General features: G+C 41.2%; 1 protein-coding gene across 2 annotated transcripts in view; it reads left to right on the top strand.

The window, feature by feature from the left end:
• Positions 1-21,432, top strand: part of dennd1b (DENN/MADD domain containing 1B) — a 138,473-nt gene that overhangs the window by 29,570 nt on the left and 87,471 nt on the right. For both annotated transcript variants that reach the window (XM_014999583.2, XM_014999582.2), the window contains exon 4: positions 21,308-21,357. In XM_014999583.2, the coding sequence (XP_014855069.2) occupies positions 21,308-21,357 (50 nt within the window). The remainder of the gene's footprint in view (positions 1-21,307; positions 21,358-21,432) is intronic.

Raw genomic sequence — 21,432 nt, 5'->3', positions numbered from 1 at the left:
GTGCTGACAACAAAATCACACAAAAATCATGAATGGAAATCAAATTTATTAACCAATGGAGGCCTGGATTTGGAGCCACACACAAAATTAAAGTGAAATGTTCCCTTTATTTTTTTGAGCAGTATAGTAAGCAAAGCTACATTTCAGGTCTGTCAGATTCAAGGTAATCAGTTGGTATGTATGACGTCAAGAAGACTGAAGGCTTCATTTTTAAGTGCAAATAGAGGTGTTCTTACTACTGTGTCTAATATTGTTTCAACACAAAATTCAACATTCATTTAAACAGTCACTGAATTTAGTAGCAGTTTTCAAAAACATTGTCATTCCGCTGACTCTAAGTAGATCAAGCTGATATTGGTGGCTAATTGGTCAGGCTAACTTGGTAGGCAGTATCTTACCATGCTAGCCTTGTAAGGTAGTTTGTAGTTTCAAAACAGCATAAAATTAGAGAGATGGGCAGCACTAATGTTTCCACATCATGACTTCCAAACTGCTGAATTTCTCTTTCTTGTAAATGGGGAAAGAAGTGTAAGGAGCCCCCTTTCAGCCAGCTGACTGGCAGTCTGGAGGTAAAGGTTTGGGTAGAGGCAGTGCAGTTTTTCCCCTATCCACTACACTGCTGTGTGAAAAAGGACTTTGAACTGTTTGAGTGTTGTATCTTGATACCAGTGAGCATCACATGCTTAATCTCTATGGGTTTCGTCTAAATGCAGCAAATGGCAAAAGAAAACCAAACCATGCAGGTTTTTATTCAGCTAAAAGTGACCGGAGAACAGAAATCAAAGTATTTGACAGATGACTGTAGAAATAAACGTGCAAGGTAACGTAAACAGGTTCAAAAAAACACCCGCTGTAGTTTACACAGCAGTCTGGCACTTAGGTTTAAACAGCTCTACTGCTTCTCTGATCCACTTTGAGGAATAAACAGACTTGTAGAAAGATGCTTCAGGCAATTTATATCTGCCCCACAAGAACCAATGCATGCTATCAGAATAAGACATAAAGAATAGAAAACGGTTTGAGATTTATACATATCTGAATCTAAGAAAGATGTGCTTGCGTTTACGTGAGCCTCATCCGTCTTGTATCTCCAGCATCCCCACTTCTCTTTCAGTCAGTTGTTTGTGTGCATAAGATGGTCCTTAAGTTGGCTAGTTAGTGTGCTGTGTACAAAGGGATTGGTCTCTTTCCCTCATATACATAAAGGCGGTATTCACAGGCCTCATTACCAGGATTAGGGCTCTTTTCCTCCTTTGTGGAGCTGAAGGCTGGAGTCCTCTAGCCACAGTCTCTGTCTTCTGTGGCCTGAGCTGGCCAGCATATGGCAGCAGCAGCCAACAGTCTCTGCAGAGGGACTCGGAGCTCAGAGCAAGGCCTCCTTTTGTTTAGGCCGTTATTGTTGCGGAGCGTAATGACATTTGTAGGCCGTAGGATCGAGGTGGAGGGGTTAGTCTTCCCCAGGGGAGGGAGACGGAAAGAGGGAGGAAGACAGAGCGGGATGGAGGGAGGGAAGGCGTGTAGACAGACAGGAGTGTGGATTATGGAAATATGAATTGATTTTTTTTTTCTGTTCAGTGGTAGAATAGAAAGCTCAAAGGAGAACAGACTGCAGGCTGGCTGACACGCTGGGGTGGTGCTAGGGAAATCTGAAGTGAGAGGGGCTTGCTGCCTCTTTCTCTGTTTCTCTTCCTGTTTTTCCTCGTCTTTCCCCTCCTCCTTCCTCTTTTCCTCCTTTAGCCCCTGAGACTCTCGATGCCCTGGTCATCTACAGATGCCACTTGGATAGAGAGGGAAAGATGTAAGAAAGAGGGAGGGGAAAGGAGAGGTGGCTAAAGCATATATTTGAATCATAAGAGGGTTTTTTTTCTCGTCTTTTTTTTAATGTTTTTGCAAATGAAGCAGACAGATGGAAATCTGTCCGTTTTCTCTTAGATCTCGTCCCAAAGTTGTCGAGGGGAAATCAGCAGACAGAACAGACACAGGATACAACCAGCTACATCTAGCTAACCCCTGCGTGGCGTATGCAGCGCTGGTGGCCGACTTCTCCTGTGAAGAACAGATGACGATACGATAAACACTCTGCAAGCTTCACAAACAGAGGATCATTTGAAGACTAAGGCTGTTAGTATCTCCTCAGTAAGATGCTCACACAAACATACACTAATGCAAATAGCTGTATGTTTGTGCTTAAAAAGAAAACGGCGTGATTGGCTTCAGGGGTGTTATTTCCCCCTAGTCTGTGATTATGTTTCACAGTTAGTTTTCAGAGTGAAATACACTGATTAGACATAATATTATGGCCACTGATGGGTTGATGCTGCTTTGTGTAGCCCAGCAGCTCAAATTGACAAAGACATTGATGCTGGTTCTGATAGAGAAATATGAAATGCATTACATATTGTTGCATTTGGGTCACCAACCTGCATGAAACTATCACTGCTGGAATCTGGAATAATAGGAAAATGATCAATCTAATTTTGTTCTACATCGAGAGTACGGCTAGTTTTTTGTGTATTGCTTGCCTGGAAAACACATGGCACCAAGCAAAAATGGTTCAGGAATACTTTGACTTAGTTTTTAAAATGATTAGAAACCTGAAAATATTTGACATGCTTAAAACGAGGACTGTGTTCTTGCTGTTTATCTAACTTGTCTTCTGTTTGCACTAAATTATGGTCTTGCTTCCTGTTTGTGTTCTTTCTCTACACACTTTTTCAGTTTAAGAACTGACATAAAAACTTAACTCTGCATGTTTTTATAGGCTTTCAATCTGTTTTAAAATCATAAGTAACTCTTAATGTTCGCTCTCATCCTCTTTGTTCAGTTCTTTCTTTTTACCCTAATTTTATTTTCATGTATTCATCTTTGGGTTTACTGTATTTTCCGCCTTGCGTGGTCATCAACCTCCTTACTTCCACAATCCTTATCCTTTTGCCTCACAAAATACTGCTACAAGATATTGCAAATGCAAATTACACACAAATTACATTTATTTTTCTACCAGTCTGGTAGTATCAAGGGAGGAATAAAGGAAATATTGAATTATAAATAGAATTCACTCCAAGGCCCCACATGAACTGTAAACTAAAGTTGATGTTAACTCTCCGTGGCTATTCCGCACATTTTACTGTAATAAGGAACCTTTGATCTTGCTGCTGCATACTGCGCCGAGCTGACTGTACGAGACGTTGCTTTCATTTATGCCAAGGTTGCATGTGAGGGTTCGATACTAAAGAAATATCTCTGCTTTGATATGGACACGTACGGCTATGTATAATCAATTTGTAAAGCTTTCCAAAATCTCCCAGTTCCTTTTATAAGCAATTGTTGACTTCCTGTCATGCAGCTTTATGATCTCAGCGAATTTAGAATATGAGGGCTCTGCAGGGAGGAGTCATTGACTTTATCAAAGAAATTGTTCATATGTTTGGAAAAACAGGCCTGTAGCTCTTATTTAAGAGATGCTGTTTAAGTTTTACATTGGATTTAATCGTCTTGGAAGGATAAATGCTTCCTTGCTTCTTTAATCATTAAATTCCTTTCTGATTCAAAGAATTCAGAGTTTAATCGAGGATCCAAAATAAACACTTGCTAAGTGGTAAATACAAACAAATTAGATCACACTGTCCGACTGTCCCAGACCGGACATTTTGGCAATATAAACGTTTTATCCAGCTACAGTTACATTGTGAAATGCTCTGTATATGCTTACCTTTTTTGCCTGTGTTATCAATTTTATTATATTTATTATCTATTTCTGTTTAGAGATGCAAGTTATTGATTAATTAATCTAAAGTTGATTGATTTTATTAATTGACTACTGATTAATTGATAAGTGACAATTTTCCTAAAAAACCCTGAGTTTTCTCTTGTCTAGACGGGATGGCCGTCTTTCCGTAACACAAACGGCTGTTTTCATAATATACTGGATTTTAAAAGAGGCAATTATATTATATATTTTTTAAATATTGCCAGCTGTATTAAATACTGACTGAATAAACAGAGAATTGTGGTTTTCTCACTTTATTAACCCAAGACATATTTATAAAATATAACAAAACGAGAATTTCTTAGGTTGTTGAAAAGAAAAGAGGAAAAGAATAAAACGTGACACATTAACCCCACATGAACAGAGAGATACTTACTTGCCACTCCGTGGACAGAAACTGCTTGAGCTTGTTGAGTGTTTACATTTCTAAACAGAACCTCATAAAGAGCATTTTGCATCCCACACCAGACTATGTTTGAACCGTTTCACTTTCCTGTTGAGGGATGCACCCTCTGCCATCTTTGTTTCACTAACAACTGGCTCCATGACCAGTGGCGCCCTCTTCAGGGATGGTGGCCAAAGTGGAACACTAAAAGGTCTAAGCAGACGTTATTAGTTAATCGATTGGATTAACTAGTAATAATCAAACTAATTTTAATCTAGCAAATTGGTAATCGACAGTTATTCATGATTGTTTGCATCCCTATTTCTGCAGTTGCGTTATTTTGTCTAAACCACTAGCCACCTTCATTAGATGTGGCTTGAGGCCAAACTGGTTCTTGTAGTTCTGTAAATCCATTGCAAAAGCTTAATGTGTCATCAGCCAGACAGAAACACTGAGAGACAGACAAAGACAAGTAGAAGAAAAGAGGAGGACGGTCTCTCGAGGCTTCGTCCTCGGTAGCTCTGAGAGCTGCTCTGACACCATTCTCCATCAGGACAGTCTGGCTGACACACTGTGATTGGTGGCTGCAGCTCTGTGGACTGACTCTGGATGGGGGGATGCAGTGACGGGAGGGGTGGCGGGGGGTCGATGGCGTTGGTGAGGAAGAGGTGGTCTGAGGGAATGAGGTAATGGAGAGGAGCCTGTGGACATGATTGGTGACTCTGTCCCAGAGGGAGTTGAGTGTTGACCCTGAGGAGAGAAGAAGATGGAGGGTGAGATGTGTTGGTGGAGGAGTCCATGTGGGTGTGCAAAGGTTGGGTAGCATGGGGTCACAGATACTAACCTGAACACAATGATATGTGAGCCTCAAATGATACGCTGCACAGCACCCAAAGGAAGCAGGTGCAAATAAAACAATAGGAACAAGAAAATGTTGTTGAAGTGGTCAAAGGGAATGTTTGCAGTCAAAAGGAAAGCACTAAGGTTGTTTACTTGAGGTTGGAGGTTGAGTGACTTTGGTAAGATGAGAGCTATGCAAAATTAAATAAATATATTTAATTTAAACACTATATTTAAAGACTATATTTCAAGTCTTGCCACAGATTTTAAAATTGATTTAGTCCTTTGAAGTAAGATATCTTTGCTGCTCTGGCTGAATGGTTAGTGTCATCCTGCTAGAGGGTGACTAAAGATACGTGTTGGTATCACCTGACCAAAGCACCTTCTCCCACAAGGTTGCTTGGTCTTCTTCATGGCTTGTGACAAAGAACAGTTTAGGGTTCTTATGAATTTCCTTTAATAAGGCAGAAAGCCAAAGGAAGTCATACCTCCACCACCACTCCTTAAATAATAGTTGTCTTGTCAAGTGTGGAGAGTGTGGAGTTACTGTTTTTATTTGCATAAAATATAGAAAGTCAATGTATCATTTTCCTTTTTCTTCAAAGTTTACTTTGTTTTGGTTTATCACATAACATCCTACATACATTAAACTCTGTAGTTGGAACACACAATGTTTAAAATGTGTGAACATTTGAACAAGGGAATAAAAGAGATATGTGGGACATTAAAGGCACCTGCAGCCACTAAACAGTATTGAAAAATTAAATGAGAGGCACCTGAGAGATCCATTGTTCTTCACAGAAGCCATTAGTTTTAAGCTAATGGCTCTTTGAAAATTGAAAATGACTTGTTTTCCTTACGTTACTGCTATTTTAAAAATGTGTATTTGTGCAACAAAATGCCTGAAAATCTTGTTTAAAATTTGCAGTTTGTAAAGCTACCTGCCATCTGTAGACACTGGTTCCTTTGAGTCCCCTCAAACTGTGACACTGTTGAGTATAAAATAAAGCAACGGCGTCGTGGTACGAGGTTTGGGAGGCTGTTTAAAAAAAAAAAAAAAAAAAAAAAGGGATCCTGTCTTACCCTTCTGTGTTTTCATGTGTTGAGAGGTCTAAATGTGTGTGTATTTGTTTATGCCTATGATGTCTCAGTGTGTCACAAGGTCTTGTCTTTCCCCTTCACTGCATCCTGACAGCAGTGTCAAACAAGGCCTAATATGATCTCTGTATGTCTTTGAGAATATATCTGTGTATGCGTCTGGGTTGATATTGTTTTTATTCTTCTCCCTAACCCCTTTCACCTAAGATCCCTGAGGTGTTCCAGGGTCCTGCCTAATGGACAGTCTCGCCCCGCTAAGCTGGCCTTTGACTCGGGCACTGAGCTGGATGCCTAACTAGGCCCCGTTGTTGCTCATGGGTCCTGATTGCGCTGACCTCTGGGGCTGGCTTCCTGGGAGAAGAAGGGTGGTGGAGAGGGAGAAGCAGAGCAGAGGAAGTACTTTTACGCCCCGTTGCTCACATCTCTCTAACATCAACCAGTGACTGGCAGAAAAGAAAGTGGGAGTGTGTTTTGGCAGAAGAGAGAGGAGCCGTTAGCTGCTTGTGTTTCCCAAGCTGCAGGTGAACAGGAGATTAACCAATGTGTTTTCTGGTTAAGGAATCCCTGGATGCATGTAAAATTTAAAATTTTCTTTAAAAGAGAGTTTTAATGCAATTTCTTGTAGCACAACTGCTGGGCTTTTCAACTTGGATGATGCAAAATCTTCAGGCTTTCTTCTTTTTAATATTGATAAAATAAATCACAACTCAACTGACTGGATCATTTGAATTTGAGCCCCGTTCATAGGTACACATTGCTGGTACATGTTTGACCCTCTTTTGTCTTCAAAATAACTGTGGTTCTTTGTCCCACAAATTCAATAAAGAGATGGAGACATTATTTAGATATTGAGCATTGATAACATAATTGGATCATTCAGTTGCTGCATATATATCAGCTGCACATCAGTGATGGGATGCATCACATCCTGAAGGTGCTCTATTAGATGGAGCTGGCTTTGTGTGATGGTGCATCACCCTGCTGGAAGCAGCCATTAAAAGAGGAGCTCACTGTCCTTCAGCAACAATAGGTAGGCTGTGCCTTTACACCAGACATCCCTAACCCCTGGGACTTGGACCACCGCTGCTCTGTGGATTGGTTAGTTCTGGCCCTATTCAAAAAAATAAATGTTTTGCAACTTTAGTGGTGTTGATTATTAAACTGTGAGTAGTTTCATTTTGAAAAACCGAAAGTATTTGTCTGCTTCTGTCTGTCCACTTGACACGTACAGCAGCTGAGACGGTTCAAGATGACAAGAATGTGAGCTGACATGGACCTGGGAGCATTTGGTCCGGTACAGAAACTAGTTGTATGTCCCCCCACCCTTAATCTAGTCAGTTAAAAACACATAAGCCAGGTTGTATAGTTGGAAACCCCTCAATTAAACAAGGCTTACTTGATATGAAGGAAATGTCCAACACCACCAGTTTGAACCTTTGATACAAGGGAAAATGTGTCCTTACTTTCTCTACCATCTGAATGTTGCAGCCAAAATTAATTAATTGGACCAGTGAGCAATTTTCCAATCCATTATTTTCAAATTTGGTTGAGCCTTTGTGAATTGTATGGTAAGTTTGTTGTGATTAGCTGACAAAAGTGGCCTTCTGAGACTGTGTTAGGGTTAGTACGTTGTGTATTCAGCGGTAATATTCCAGAAACTTTGACTTTAACACGTGGTTGTTTTAGCCATTATTGCGCATACCAGTTTTCCACATCAGACAAGTTGCAGAACTATGACTCAGAATATTTTCTTTTGTTTCAGGACATTCTCTGTAAAAGTGAGAGATGGTTATCTATGAATATCCCACTGGATCTGCATTTTCTGAAATTCTCAGACCAACATTCATGACATTCTCATGTCACTTAAAGCTCTTTTCTTACCTTCTCTACCTAATCCTATGTTTGAAGTAAGAACTTGTCTTCCCTGTGTCTAGATGCCTAGTAAGCAGTTGTACAGAGCTACCTAATAAACTGTCCATCTGCTTTTATACTCTGAGGTCTTGAAGGCAGGTTTTATGCACAGTGCCAAATTAAAGGAACAGAGATTTTAGAATGGGGAACAGGGACATTGCTTAGGTTGGGTCGATGGATTGTTCTGCTTTGATTAGTTTTTGCACTCTATATTGGTTTCTCGGTACTCCGTGCTCTCTATTAGTGTACAATGCATAGTGAGGCTTGGCTTGTGAATTTGAAGTACCTAGAAACCCCTAGTGTGGGAACTGCCATACACGGGAAGGGAGAGGACACTTTATGGGGTTTCAAGTTGTTTTGTTTCAAACAGAAAAAAGTAATATTTAGATATATGATGCCAAACCGACCGCAGCCCGTTAACATAGCTGTGTTGCAAAGGACATTGTGGCTTAATTAGCAAGTATTTTCTCTGAACTACCCCAGATATGGCACAACCCCAAGGCTCCAATCACAGACAGAGATGGAAGGAATGGCAAAGGAATAGGGTGTTGGAAACAGGGGCAGTAAAAGGAAGGGAGAAGAAGAGGGTGCAGCAATGACCTGACCCTCTTCGCAGTATTCCTTGTACATCTGTCAACGAGACGTCCGCAGCCAAATGTTTAGCAGCCCCGTGTTGGGCTACGGCTCTCCCGCTGAGCTGCTGTGTATGCGTTCTTATTGTGTGTGAGTGCATTTGTGTGTGTGTATGTGTTTGTGACGCCATGTGTTGGAGGCAGGCCCACATCAGGGTTCATACAGTCGAGCTTAGCCCAGTGGGAGTTGAAAGCTTAAAGAAGGAAATCCCCCCCTTGGCTTCTAGCTACACACACACACACACACACACACACACACACACACACGTACACACACACACACACACACGTACACAGGAACACGCACACTCTTGCCATCTCTATATCTCGCTCTCTCCTCCTGGCACTTCATTAATGAAACCAATGCTTGTATGTTTGGGGCATATGCAGCTCTCTTGGCCCAACACTACTGTGTGTGTTTGTGTGAGAGAGATTGTGTGTGTGTTAGCAAAAGAGACATCTCCCCTATCACATGGTAATATATTCAGTGGAAAATCTCAGCAGAGGCATAATACTGCCGCTCTGCCCTGTCTGAGCCCATCTGTGATGTGTGGAAAGGACATCGGCAGGACAGGGTATTAGCTCTAGAATAATGCACATTGTTATTGTTGACGGTCCATACCTATTGGCTCTAAGCAGTTTGCCCTTTCACCTCACAACACTGGTAGGTCCAAGTGGACTAAGCATTAAAAAATAACATTATGTTGGAATTGACTCCTTTTACAGGTGTCAAACAGGGACAGTGGAGGTTCCAGAAGATAATTTTAGTCTTCCAGGTGTATCTCAGTATATTAGAATGTTCCATAAGGTTTAATGAATTTCATCGTACTAATTAAACATGGACTGAGGTACAGCCAGCCATTGGACGTGGACATGTAAATATAGTCTATAGCCTCAGTACTTGGTCAGTGCTCGTTTTGGATGGATTTCTGCATCAATAGATCCATGGAGTTGATCATCCTGTGGCTCTGCTAAAGTTCTGCATTTTCACGCCTGGTGTCCTTCATTTTCCTCTTGACAACACTTCATAGGTCCAGTAGGGAGTTTGGGTCAGGTGAGCTTGCTGGCCAATAACATGACTCCCAAAAATATCATTAACTGTGGAAACTTCTCACTGGCCTTTAATCATTTTGAATTTTCTGTCTCTCCACTTTTCCTCAAGACTCTGTGATCTTGACTTTGAAATGAAATGCAAATTTTACTTTTCATCTGAAAATGCATGACTTTAGACAAATAAGCGACAGTCCAGTCAATTTTCCAGGTAAGATGCTTCTGACATCTCTGACTTAGGAGTAGATCAAAACCAGGAAAGCAACAAGTTTAGACATGGTTCTGAATGCATCCCTGTGTTTTTTTTTGTTCATCCTTTACAACAATATTATTTTCTTCCACTAAGCTTTCCATTAATACGTTTGGATACAGCGCTCTGTGCAGCAGGATTGTTTAGCAATGACAATTTAATGCTCATTCTCTTTTGAGTCTCCTTTAGCTTTAAGACAGTGGTCTCTAACTGCATTCCTTGGGGGCCAGAGTCCTGTAACTTTTAGATGTGTCCCTTGTCCTACACACTTAAACTAAATAGTTAAGCTGCCTCACTAGCTGCAGTAAAGCCCTTAGAGCTCTGCTAATGAGCTCAAATTGGAGCCAGGTGTGCTGAAGCAGAGAAACTCCTAAAAGTTGCAGGACGGTCCTTGAGGACTTGAGTTCGAGACCACCGCTTTAAAGCATAATCTTTAAATTTATTACGAATAAAACACCTAAAAAATTACTTTGTGTGTAATGAATCTATATAAAAGTTAATCTTTCTAAACTGAGTCAATGAAATAAAATAACAATTAAATGTTGCACATATAAAGCCAAAAATGTCCTCCTTTAGTGTTTTATTTTTTATTTTTATGCTGCAGAATGACAGAAATGCAGTAAAATGCATGACTTCTTACTTTTTACTTCTGCAATCTAAAGGTGAATGTAAGGTTGAAGCCTGTGGAAACATGCTGTTGAGCGGCTCGCAGGAGGCCCAAACGCGCGGCCTTCGTTTTGTCCTTGGTTTATTCCCCGTTATGTCCTTCAGGTTCCTGAAGCAAGATTTGGAAACGCGGCTTTCTTTGCTGCAGTGTCTCTCCTTGTGCGAGTGCTATGAATACACGAACACATATCGTACCTGTCAGGGTTTGGCAAGTGTTTGAGAAGGCCTGAGGATCAATCTGCCACCTTCAACACCTCCTGAAGACAGGCTCTGATAACACGGGACTGCTGTTAATCACAATAACCCCGTTCACCGGAGACGCTCTACGTCAGAGGAGTCATTGGGATCAAAAACATGAAGAGGGAATTAATAATAATCCAGAAAGACACAACTGCTCCCTCCCATCTCTCACCAATCAGCGGGAACGGAGTGAGCAAGAATGTGAAAATGTAACGCCCCCGTGTCAATTTTAAAAGTACACCTCATCGGCTCATGTGCCCCCCTCTCCGCACCCCTCCGTCCCACCTTCCCCCTGCTAAAGCAGCTGTGTTGCTTTGGTCCGGCTCTGAAGGCCGTTCTTATTACCGGCACAGAGCGCGGGTCAGAATGGCAAACCGGCAGCATACTATTAAAGCCTAATGAAAGGAATCTCTGCAGGGTCTGGGGTCTGCAGCGTCCAGAGGAGACACTACCTCTGCCCATTGTTCTTCTTCTTTCCCTGCAGTTCTGCAGGTCTTTTTTTTTTATTTCTGCTCTAAATTTCATCTCTTTGCCTTCTGCTTGGTTTCTGTCACGTTTTTTTTTTTTTTTTTTTGGGTCACTGTCACTCATTTTCATCTGTTCTTCTGCATTTTAAAGGTCCCCTCTGTGTTAGCACCAGATATGTTTCTCATGACATTTTCACACTTTTTTCCACTTTCATCTATGTTTGCCTTCTTCTGTGATATTCAGGCTCATAAATAGTTTCCTGAATTCTTCATGAAAACGGTAATGAAGGTTAAAGTTTCATCTTGGTGTTACATGCTGAATATACCCAGGGGATGTGATTTTCCCTTTTCTTCTCAAAAAGGTTAGGGTCACTGACTGTGCAAACAGTTCACACTTCAAAAGAAGACCTAATGTTTCATTGAGATTTACCTGTATAAATGAAGGTGAAATGATAATAATTATAAAATAAATATTATTCTAGAGGAAACATGTTGTAAAAAACTTCTACATTAAGTTTAAATCTCAAAAATAATTTACATAAAAGTGGATATTTTTAAATGCACCTATGGCCAGAATAAAGCCGTAATCTAGGAATTATTAAAAATATCCGTCTTATATTTGATTTTTCAAAGTCTTATGTGAGCCAATCACCAAACAAATTTTAATATTTTAATCAAATGTAACTTTACCAATTACATACTTTCAAGTAATGCATTGAGAATTTCCCCCATGTAGAGTCAGGTTCTATTGCATGATTACTTATCTGACAACATGAAGTAGGCTGAAAGATATGAAGAAGTAACGCAAAGAAATTCAGAAAAAGAAGAGACACAGTGTCACGGACATCTATCAGTCTAACTTGGCCACTGGGACTCCAGCAGAGGATGAGTGAAATTAACAGCATTCAGAGAAGTCTGTATTCCAATGTGGCAATGCTGAAATAGCCATTGTTCATGGTACCTCTTAAGTATGGCTTAAAGCAAACACCATTTTAAGCCATACTTTCTACATGCAAACACCACTTTTAAGTTGTTCAGCTTAGAGTCACAGCTGCTACATGTAGCATTGATTTTACACGCACTCTGACAAGTGTCTCTTATAAAATATACACGTTTTCACCACAGCTTACTGTTCTTGATGTGAGGAGTTGCCATATTGGATCTTGAAATCAAAGATCAGATCAGAAATAAGAAATTTACAGTAAATAACACAAACATTCTGTGTTCCCGTTGAAATATTAACAGTTATTGTTTTCACAGCTACTTTGAGTCTTGGGTTCTGCTTGTATCTTTGTGTTTTTATCCAGTTTTTCCCTTAATTTTATTGCACCACGTTTAGCCCATGTGAGGCTTCAGACCATTACACATTTTTATTCTGCATTATTTATTTTTTCCTCTCTCCCTCAACTACCAAGGCTCAGCTGTCCTTGTGCCTTTACACGTTGCAAATGAATGCATATCCATGCAAATTCTCAAAAAAAGAAAGGCTGAAAATTTGAATATTTTGCTTAAAGCTGCACCCAGGTCGACCCTGCCATTCGGCATTTGAAAGTAGTGTGTCTGTTTGAATACTGAGGATCTCTCTTTGTCATGTTCGCCAGAGGGGCTGGGTGAGCGAACCAGCACCGGCGGATGGGCAGAGATCGGCTGGGTAGCTGCACACAGACAGACTAATTGGGAAAGGGGGGGCGAAAGAGGGGACGAGGGGTGTTGGTGAGGGTGAGGAAAAAGGTGGGGTATGCAGGAAGGGGGGATCTAGGAAGACGACAGGGGGTTTAGGAGGGAGGTGAAAGAGGATGGAGATTGGGGGGATGGAAGGAGTGAAGGAGTAGGGAAAGATGGGAGGAGGTGATGGAGAGGGCATGAATGTATGCTGGGGGAAGAGGTGAAGGAAGGGTGAGTTTAGACACGGTGGGTTCCAGCACTGATGTGTTGGTAGCCCTGCTGACTATGTCATTATGCTGCTGAAGGCCGGCTGGATAACCGCAGTCCCTGCTTGCTTCAAACCACTGTAGCCTTACACAGTTTGCATGACACATGAGCTAGCCCTTTGCAAGCAAGTTTTTATGCATTTATTAAACATCCAGATAAGAACAAGTTTTCCTCTAACTTTAAACTCAAACTCTTTAGACATACCAGGCTTCCACTCATGGGTATTATATATATTTATATACATACGTTGGCTGAGATAAAATATGCTGTTAGCTGAACTAAGATCGTAGTGGTCTTCCAATCTAATTAGTGGCATGTCAGTTTGAAAAGGGTTGTTAGCAGTTTCCATAGATTTGTTTGTCTGATAGTCTCTGTGTTCCTAATGTTTTTTTTAACGTTTCAAATATAGAAACAAAATTATTTCAGTGATGGTATGACTAGTTCTAGATAAACACTTAAGTATGCAGCGTTAATGTCACTGTACTCTGAGCTGATTGCAAATGTAAACTCAAGCTTGTGAGTAGTGTATTCAGATTCTATGCAGAAAAATGAAATTCATTTATTTTATTATATGAGCTTAAGAAACCACCTAATAGTACCGTTTCTCTATGATCTTATCAAAACCTCCTTAAAGCCATATGCCTTCTTCAAAGATTCACCTCCATAGAGGGTTCATCATAATCATTTTTGCCAAATTGTGAACTATTGAGCCAATGGTCAGTGTTTTGCTACAAATATCTAGCATGCTGTTTCTCAGTTTTTGTGCAGCTTCCTGGCAGCTAATATTGCATCTTATTTTATTTATTTATTTTTTGGAACCGTTTCCTCAAAGTAATTTTTAAAAAGGCATGTAGAGCCTGTGATCTCAGATCTGTAAACTTCTGGCTTAATGTTTATTCATAGTTTTTTATTTTAAGCAACTTGTTTAAAGGTGAATGTATTTTGGATGCCCTCAGACCCTCCCACACATTATAGTGATTCAGAGATTTGAGTAGCTTGACAATAAAAATCAAGCACCTAGGCTTCCAGACTGCTTATACAAACATTTGTGAAAGAATAAATTGCTTTCAGGAGCTCACAGAATTACTACACGCTATCGTGATAGTGGGCCACCTGTGCGGCAAATCCATTTCTGAAATTTCCTCTGTACTAAAGATTTAACAGTCAGTGGTTCTATAACAAAGTGGAAATGATTGGGAGGAAAAATGACCCAGCCAAGATGTGGTAGGCCACTTCAAATCACAGAGCGGGTCAGCGGATGCAGAGGTCGCCAACTTTCTGCAGAGTCAATAACTGCAGACCACCAAGCTTCTTTCGACCTTAAGATTATATCAAGAACAGTGCATGGAGGGCTTCATGAAATGGGATTTCATGGCCAAACAGCTGCAGCCAAGCCTTACATCATGCTGCCACTGGCATCAGGAGCAATAAAGACATGTTTTCTGGAGGGACGAATCATGCCTCTCTGTCTGGCAATCCAACAGATGAGTCCAGGTTTAGTGGTTGTCAGGAGAACAGCCCTTGCTGGACTGCTTTATGTCGATTGTAAAGTTTGGTGCAGAAGGGATCATGGTGCAGAGTTCTTTTGCTTTTTTTAGTAGTTGAGCTTGGCCCTTTAATTCCATTGAGAAAAACTGTTAATGCTGCACCATACGAAGACATTTTGGACAATTTTATGCTCTTGACATGGTGGCCTCAGTTTGCTAGGCTCTTCCTGTTCCAACAAATGTACGCACCACTGCACAAAGGTCCATAAAGAAATCATTGAAAAGCTCAAATGAATGTTGCTTTTAGCTTTGCCTTTTCCGAGTTAAGGAGTTGCGTTGACATTGCTTGCTCTTAGGTCCTAGCTTTTATGGAGGCAGGTAATACAAGCTGTTTTTCTTCAGCTTCCAGGTGGAAACGTGCAATACGATTTTTTGCGATTGCAATATTTCTAAATATTTCAGCATAGTTTTGCATGGCCTCATTATGTTGTGGTTCTCGTTCAAGATGTCCTTCAAGATGTATTTCTCATCAGCTAGCTTCTCATTCTTCTGTCACCATGAATTTACTGGGTACCAATTTTTTTTTGCATTCATCAACCTTTATGTAACCAGGATAAAAAAGCTGCTTGAGATGGAAAATCCTTTCTACAAGAATGTCCTGGCAAGTGGCAGCAGCAGAAATAGTCACTTACAGATTCACTTTCACTCATTAACATCAATATCATTAGTAAAAATAATAAATAAATCAGTTTAAAAGCAATGACACACAGACTGCTTTTCTGTTGTATTTTAAAAAGAATAAAATGAGACCAATTCCTTCAACTGAAGTTCATTCTGAACACGATGCTGCAAAATTAAAAGCCTTTTTGCCAAAAATGTGGGCTCTAGGGACAGTTGGTAAAAGTGATTTCTCCCAGTGAGGATGTAAATTAACATTGAGGAAAGTCATTCTAACATTTATTAATCGAATCAGAATAATCCATGCCCACATCTTGATGAATCAAATGGGGTTTTTTTTCTCCCCTACTGCTACCTTAAGCTTGATTAAACACCTTTGGAATGTATTAGAATATAGACTGAAGGTCAGGCCTTCTCATCCAACATCAGTGTTTGACCTCAGAAATGAGATTCAGGATGAATGATCCTCTTTTTACACCCTTTATACTTTTACATTTATTTATATACATTACATGCAAGTGATTTTCTAACAGACACGAAATGGCATTTTAGAAAATGCGCCAGAGTACAAGGGTATTTAAATGAGCCAAGACACATGGAAAAGTAAATAGTGTTCACAGTGATTCATTATACGGTAGTAGGAATTACTTGTAATATGAGGCTTAACAAAAAGCTCTAAAAAAAAAAAAATTGAGTAATGTATATATGATTTGCATTAATGGGCTAACATGAAAAGAAAAAAAGCCATCTCTTTAATCTGTTTTTTTTTAGTATTGGACCACTAGTTCCGGATTCCCATTTTTTCTGCTACCTTCCTCCCTTCTTTTATAAAACTACATCCTGTCAGGCGGGCTCAGGGGGCCAGGCTGAACAGACCCAGACTCAGTTACACTGGGTAGCTAGCTACATTGATCTGGCTGCAGTAGCCAAGGGAATATAAATCAGGACAGGGGCTTAAAGTCTTGAGCCCCCCCAGGGAGGAGTCCTCGCTGCAAAGGGAGAGGGGCATGAACTGAGCTGCCTCCCTCTCTCTCCTCCCCCCTCACACTCCTCTGTCCATCATTCTCCACCTCTCCTTTCCTTGTGACATTCACTTTTGTCAGTTTGTCTGTCTGACTCTCTCTCCCTCCTGCATTTTTTTTTCTTTTACATCCCCCTTATTCCTTCCTTCTCTACTTTTGCCCATATTTTTCCACACCACTCTGCTGCTTCTCTCTGTTTGCACGCACATGGGAACGTGTAGATTGCTCATGAAGTTCACACCCAAAATGAAACACCACAACTAATTCTGAGCTTGGGATTTAATCAGTTTATAAACACAAATCATTTTTAACAGGCTTAAGTCGTACAGCTTTGTTTTTGCAGTTTTCTTGTTGTCCAGCCTAAAGACGGGTGCATCCCTTTATGTGGTAGACAGCCAAGCCCAGCCCACACATCATTATTGTCAGGTCTTTTAAGAAACTGGTGTAATGCCAGACTATATATATAGCCTACCTCAACACAGATAGTTCTATAGGGGGAATTAGGGTAGAGCAAGAATAAAAGTAAAGTTTAGACCTATTTTTAAGAGGAGAAAAGCGAAGTGTCGCTATGTGCTGTGAAGTTTGTTGCTCTCCCCTGCTGTACTGTGTTATCCTGTGGGGGCACAGTGCTGTTGTAGTGATGTGATGCAGTGATAGCACGAGTGTCCACTGGGGGAAACCAGAGCATTCTGTCTCACTGAATGATACCCCTGTCTCCACTCACGATAAACAACACACACACATACACACATCAGTGTCTGCCAAGCCCAGCCTAGCAGCAGATTCCTCCCTCACCCTCCCACCCACTCGCAAAAGCTGCAAATATATTAGCTGCCTCTTTTTCTTTTGTCTTGGGAAAATGGCATGTGGGGGGACGAGTGTGCTTGTATATGTGTGTGTGTTTACCATGCTAAGGAATAGTAGCAGAACATCCCCTTTGTGCCAGTCGTGTTGAGATATCCCAGTGGTATAGGGCCTAGTGATGGGAAGAGAGTTACAGATGCCTAAGAGTTGCCAGTAACACAGGTGAGATGCTGGGAATGGAAAACAGAAAACTGACTGACAGATGAGGAAAAGATTTGAGTTTCAAATTACATGCTGCCGTCTTCTTTGGTTAAAGCAGAAAAGAATGAAGGAAGAAAATAATGGGTCAATTCACAAGTATAAGGAGAAAATAAAACTCTTGTACTTACAAACTAAGTAGTTTCCTTTTTTTTTCTTTTGTCTTAAAATATTGTCAAATAAAACAAAATATCTCTGGCAGCTAGTGAGATTCCAGGTAACCAATCAGTTTATAAAATGTTTTTTGATCAATGTAAATACATTTATTTCCATTGTCTTTATATGGAGTATAAATTTTTCAAACAGATTCTCCTCTTTAAACTTTGAGACTTGTTATAACTGCAGGTAAAACTACAATGGTTGCATAGGGTAAGGGTAAGGTCAGATTGGTGTAGTATGTGTTTATTGCTTTAAATTTAAATGGACTGGTATTAAGTATTCTTTAGGCTGCCACAGCAGTATGCCACATTGATTGTTACTACTACGATGATGATGTTTATAGTCAGAGGTCACTTCTAGGTTATGGGTTGGACCCTCTCACACATTCAGATCTGACATCATTTTTCATGTCATAAATTTAAGATGCTGGTGAATGTTGACATTTTGGCATGAAGTTGCTGCAGATTTCTCTGCTGCACATCCACAATGCGAAAAGCCCATACCGCATCCCAAAGGTGCAGCTGTTGGGCTGAGATCTGGTGAATGGCCACCAGTAGTTTAGTTTAGCCTGAGTCGTGTGACCACAGATGATTCTGCATACCTTGCTTGTAACATGTGGTTAATTGAGCCACTCATGAACTTACAGTATTAGAGATAGACATTCAGAATCGTTTAAATCTCCTTTTCTTCCTATTCCGATGCTCAGTTTGCACTTCTGCAAGTGAACCAAACGTAATGATGAAGCTTTTCATTCACCTGGAGCTTGTAAGCCATATTCATACCATGTTGAAAATCGAAGAAGCATTTTGGATGGAAGATGAAGTATCGCAAAGTAACCAGAGAAGTTAAGTTTCCTACTATTAAAAATTTAGAAGTGTCTTAAATATTTTTACTGCCTGAATTCAAGTTGCAGTACAACTACACTGAATAAAACGGTTGGAGTTGGATTTTTATTCATAAACGTAAGGTAAACATTTTGAATAAACACCTGCTAAGTACTTTTTTTCCTGCTAGTGATAGCTTATATTGGCTGGTTAATTAGTCAGCTGGTCTACCAGCTAACTTGCAGTCAGCCGCTTTACACCCAAAGCACTTATAGCATTCTTGTAGCAGGATTTGTCTTCCTGGTTGGCGACGAAAAAGAGCTGTGGGTGTCTTTCAGCCAGCTTGACCCATCAGCAACATGCAGTAGAGGCCGAGTTATGTTGTTACTCTACGCTTCCAACAGCTGGAGAAAACCAAATTCACTCTTTTACTTTCCTCCACTTTTAAGGAATAGAAAATGTAGGAGTGCTATAACCGAAAAGTTTTATGTATGATTTATCTATGCTTTAATGTCAAAAGCTGATCCATTTCCAGATCACAATAAGAAAAGTTTGGTAGTTTTAAGAGTAGTTGAAAGAGGAGCATATTTTGCAGAAAGAGAACATTACCTTCATGAACATTACTTTAAATTTAAATTTGGTCTTGTAAGAAACATTTGTGTAATTCTATGAAATCCTGACTGTCTATGCCTTTGTTAAGATGTATGAAATTTCCACCTTAAATCATTATACTAGGAAGATGAAGAGAAAGAAAAAAGGTGGATCTTGTCCAACTTCACAAACATGCTTGCAAGGCACAGCTGTCTGGACTGTTTAACGTCTAAAGACAGGCAGTCTGAAAGTGCCTATATGTTGGATGGCGTCCTGAGGTTCCTTATATGGAGGGAGAATATAGCTGTGATTTCAATGTCACACTCTACACAAATACAACCTCATCACTTCACTTCCTGCTGATTCTGTGTGAGATCAGAGTCTCTGCAGCTCCTGGACTGTCACTCAGAAACAGAAACCCGATGTGGGCAGGGCCGCGACAACACTGCAAATCTGGCAACTCGAATGTTTTTATTTGCAGGAAAAAGAGCGTCTCTCCATGCGTGTGTGTGTGTGTGTCTGTTTGGGTTTGTGTGCCATATGCAGTGTGCCAGGGAGGGCTCTCTGGAACATATTGGTGTGCGTGCATTGTGGTTAATAATAGTAGCAAAAGCATAAAACGATGGCAGCTCTGATGTGTGTGACAGTTTTACAGCCGCACACGCCAAGACTTAGTCTCACACGCACACACACACACGCACCGAAAAAACAGACCTCCTCTGCCACAGTACCATCCGTCTTTGTTGAGTTCTCAATTTTATCACGGATCCAGATAAGGAAAAACAGTCACTTCCCAACCACCCACCCACCCACCCCGCCTCGCCTCCAGCCCCTCCCTAATGCTCCATATCTGGGCACAGGCTCTCATAGAAGCATATAGCCCACTGAAAATCAGCCACCCACACAAACACATAAATGTACAGGCCTCACCAGCCTTGGATGGAATGAGCAAAGTCCTTGAAGCAAGCATAACATTTAAATGCACAGATTCACACGACACACACACATCCTGTCATAGCTCATTGCTGCTTTTGGTTGGCTGTCTGGAGCGATGTTTGTGTTGTGCCGGGGTGACAGATTTAAGTTTTGATGAGGCGGGCAGGGAGTGAGGGGGGGATCGGTGACTGCTCCCCATGGTGAGGTCTTAGAGACAGCAGCAGCAGCAGAAACCCAACCTGTCGTCCGGATCAATCTCTGGGGGAGGCAGGGAGATGGAAGAGGAGAAACTGCATCACTCACTGCTCGGATGTGTCCAATAAAAAAATAAAATAAAAAAAAGACCAAAACCTCAGCTCAGTGGCCGAGCTTGGCAAGTAAACGAAAGAGGAAGAGAGAGACGGCTGGGGAGGCCAGAGCGTAGCAGAGAGCCACCCAGTACCCAGGATTAGTCTTTGAGCTTGGCAGAGCAGGACCAGAACTGAGGGAGAGGTAGCAGGCAGACAGACGGCCAGAACGGACCTGGCAGCCATTCTGGGCCAGGTTAGCGGCCAGAGAGAAGACGAGCCGGAGCGACAGGCAGAGTGGGGACCCCGCGCTCGCTTTCTGTGTGGCTGGGCTGGAGTGGCTCACCCATATGGTGCACCGCACTGTTCATGCTCCCTGTCTAAATCCATATGCCGCTGGTGGAAAAGACCAGCGCCCCCTCCCCGTCTCCCCTACCTCGCATCAAGAGCACGCAGACCCACAGGGGAGGTGTTGGGAGGTAAAGCCCTGCAGGCTTGTACCCCCCCTCCGTACCTCTTAACCCCACAGAGCTGCTTAGCCTATTGTCACTACAATCTGCCACCATAGCCTGGGTGCTGTGTGTATCCCCCCCCAACCACCCTTGCCCTCTTTTTCTCTTCCATTCTCTCTCTTCTCAAGCCCTTTCATCTCCCTTTGGCACCTGATAATCGATGAACTTATTAACTGCTAATTATTCAAGCTGTGCATCGAGGATCCCTCCCTTATTCTTGGAAAAAAGGGAACGTTTCCACTCTGTTCTGCCAAATAAATTGGGTTATATTGCCCATTCATTTGGATTAAGTGCATTTAGGCTGCACTGTTTGGGATGTTAAGACTTTGTCAGATTGCTATCAGTACTGTTTAGCATTAATCCCCATTTTGTTCTGCCAGTTGATAGCCTAACCCTAACCCCTACTTGATGGAGGCCCAAGAAATTTCCATACTGAAATATACAATCTTGTTCATTTTCTCTGTGATATGTCTAAAAGGATTTGTTTCTTTCTGTGTTCTGTTTTTTAGGAAGTTCTTCAGACAATACCAAAGTTCTGCTTTCCCTTTGACGTGGAAAGGTATGATTCCTCTCCGTCTCCGTTTCCTGGTTTCACCTCATTTGACTTGTTCACACACCTCGAAAAACTGATCAC

This window comes from Poecilia mexicana, unplaced genomic scaffold, assembly GCF_051168715.1.
Source record: "Poecilia mexicana isolate PSO_F unplaced genomic scaffold, ASM5116871v1 scaffold_4, whole genome shotgun sequence".
NCBI classification, from domain to species: domain Eukaryota; kingdom Metazoa; phylum Chordata; class Actinopteri; order Cyprinodontiformes; family Poeciliidae; genus Poecilia; species Poecilia mexicana.
Note: the sequence above shows the minus strand (reverse complement) of the source record. Positions and strands in the feature narration are given on the sequence as shown.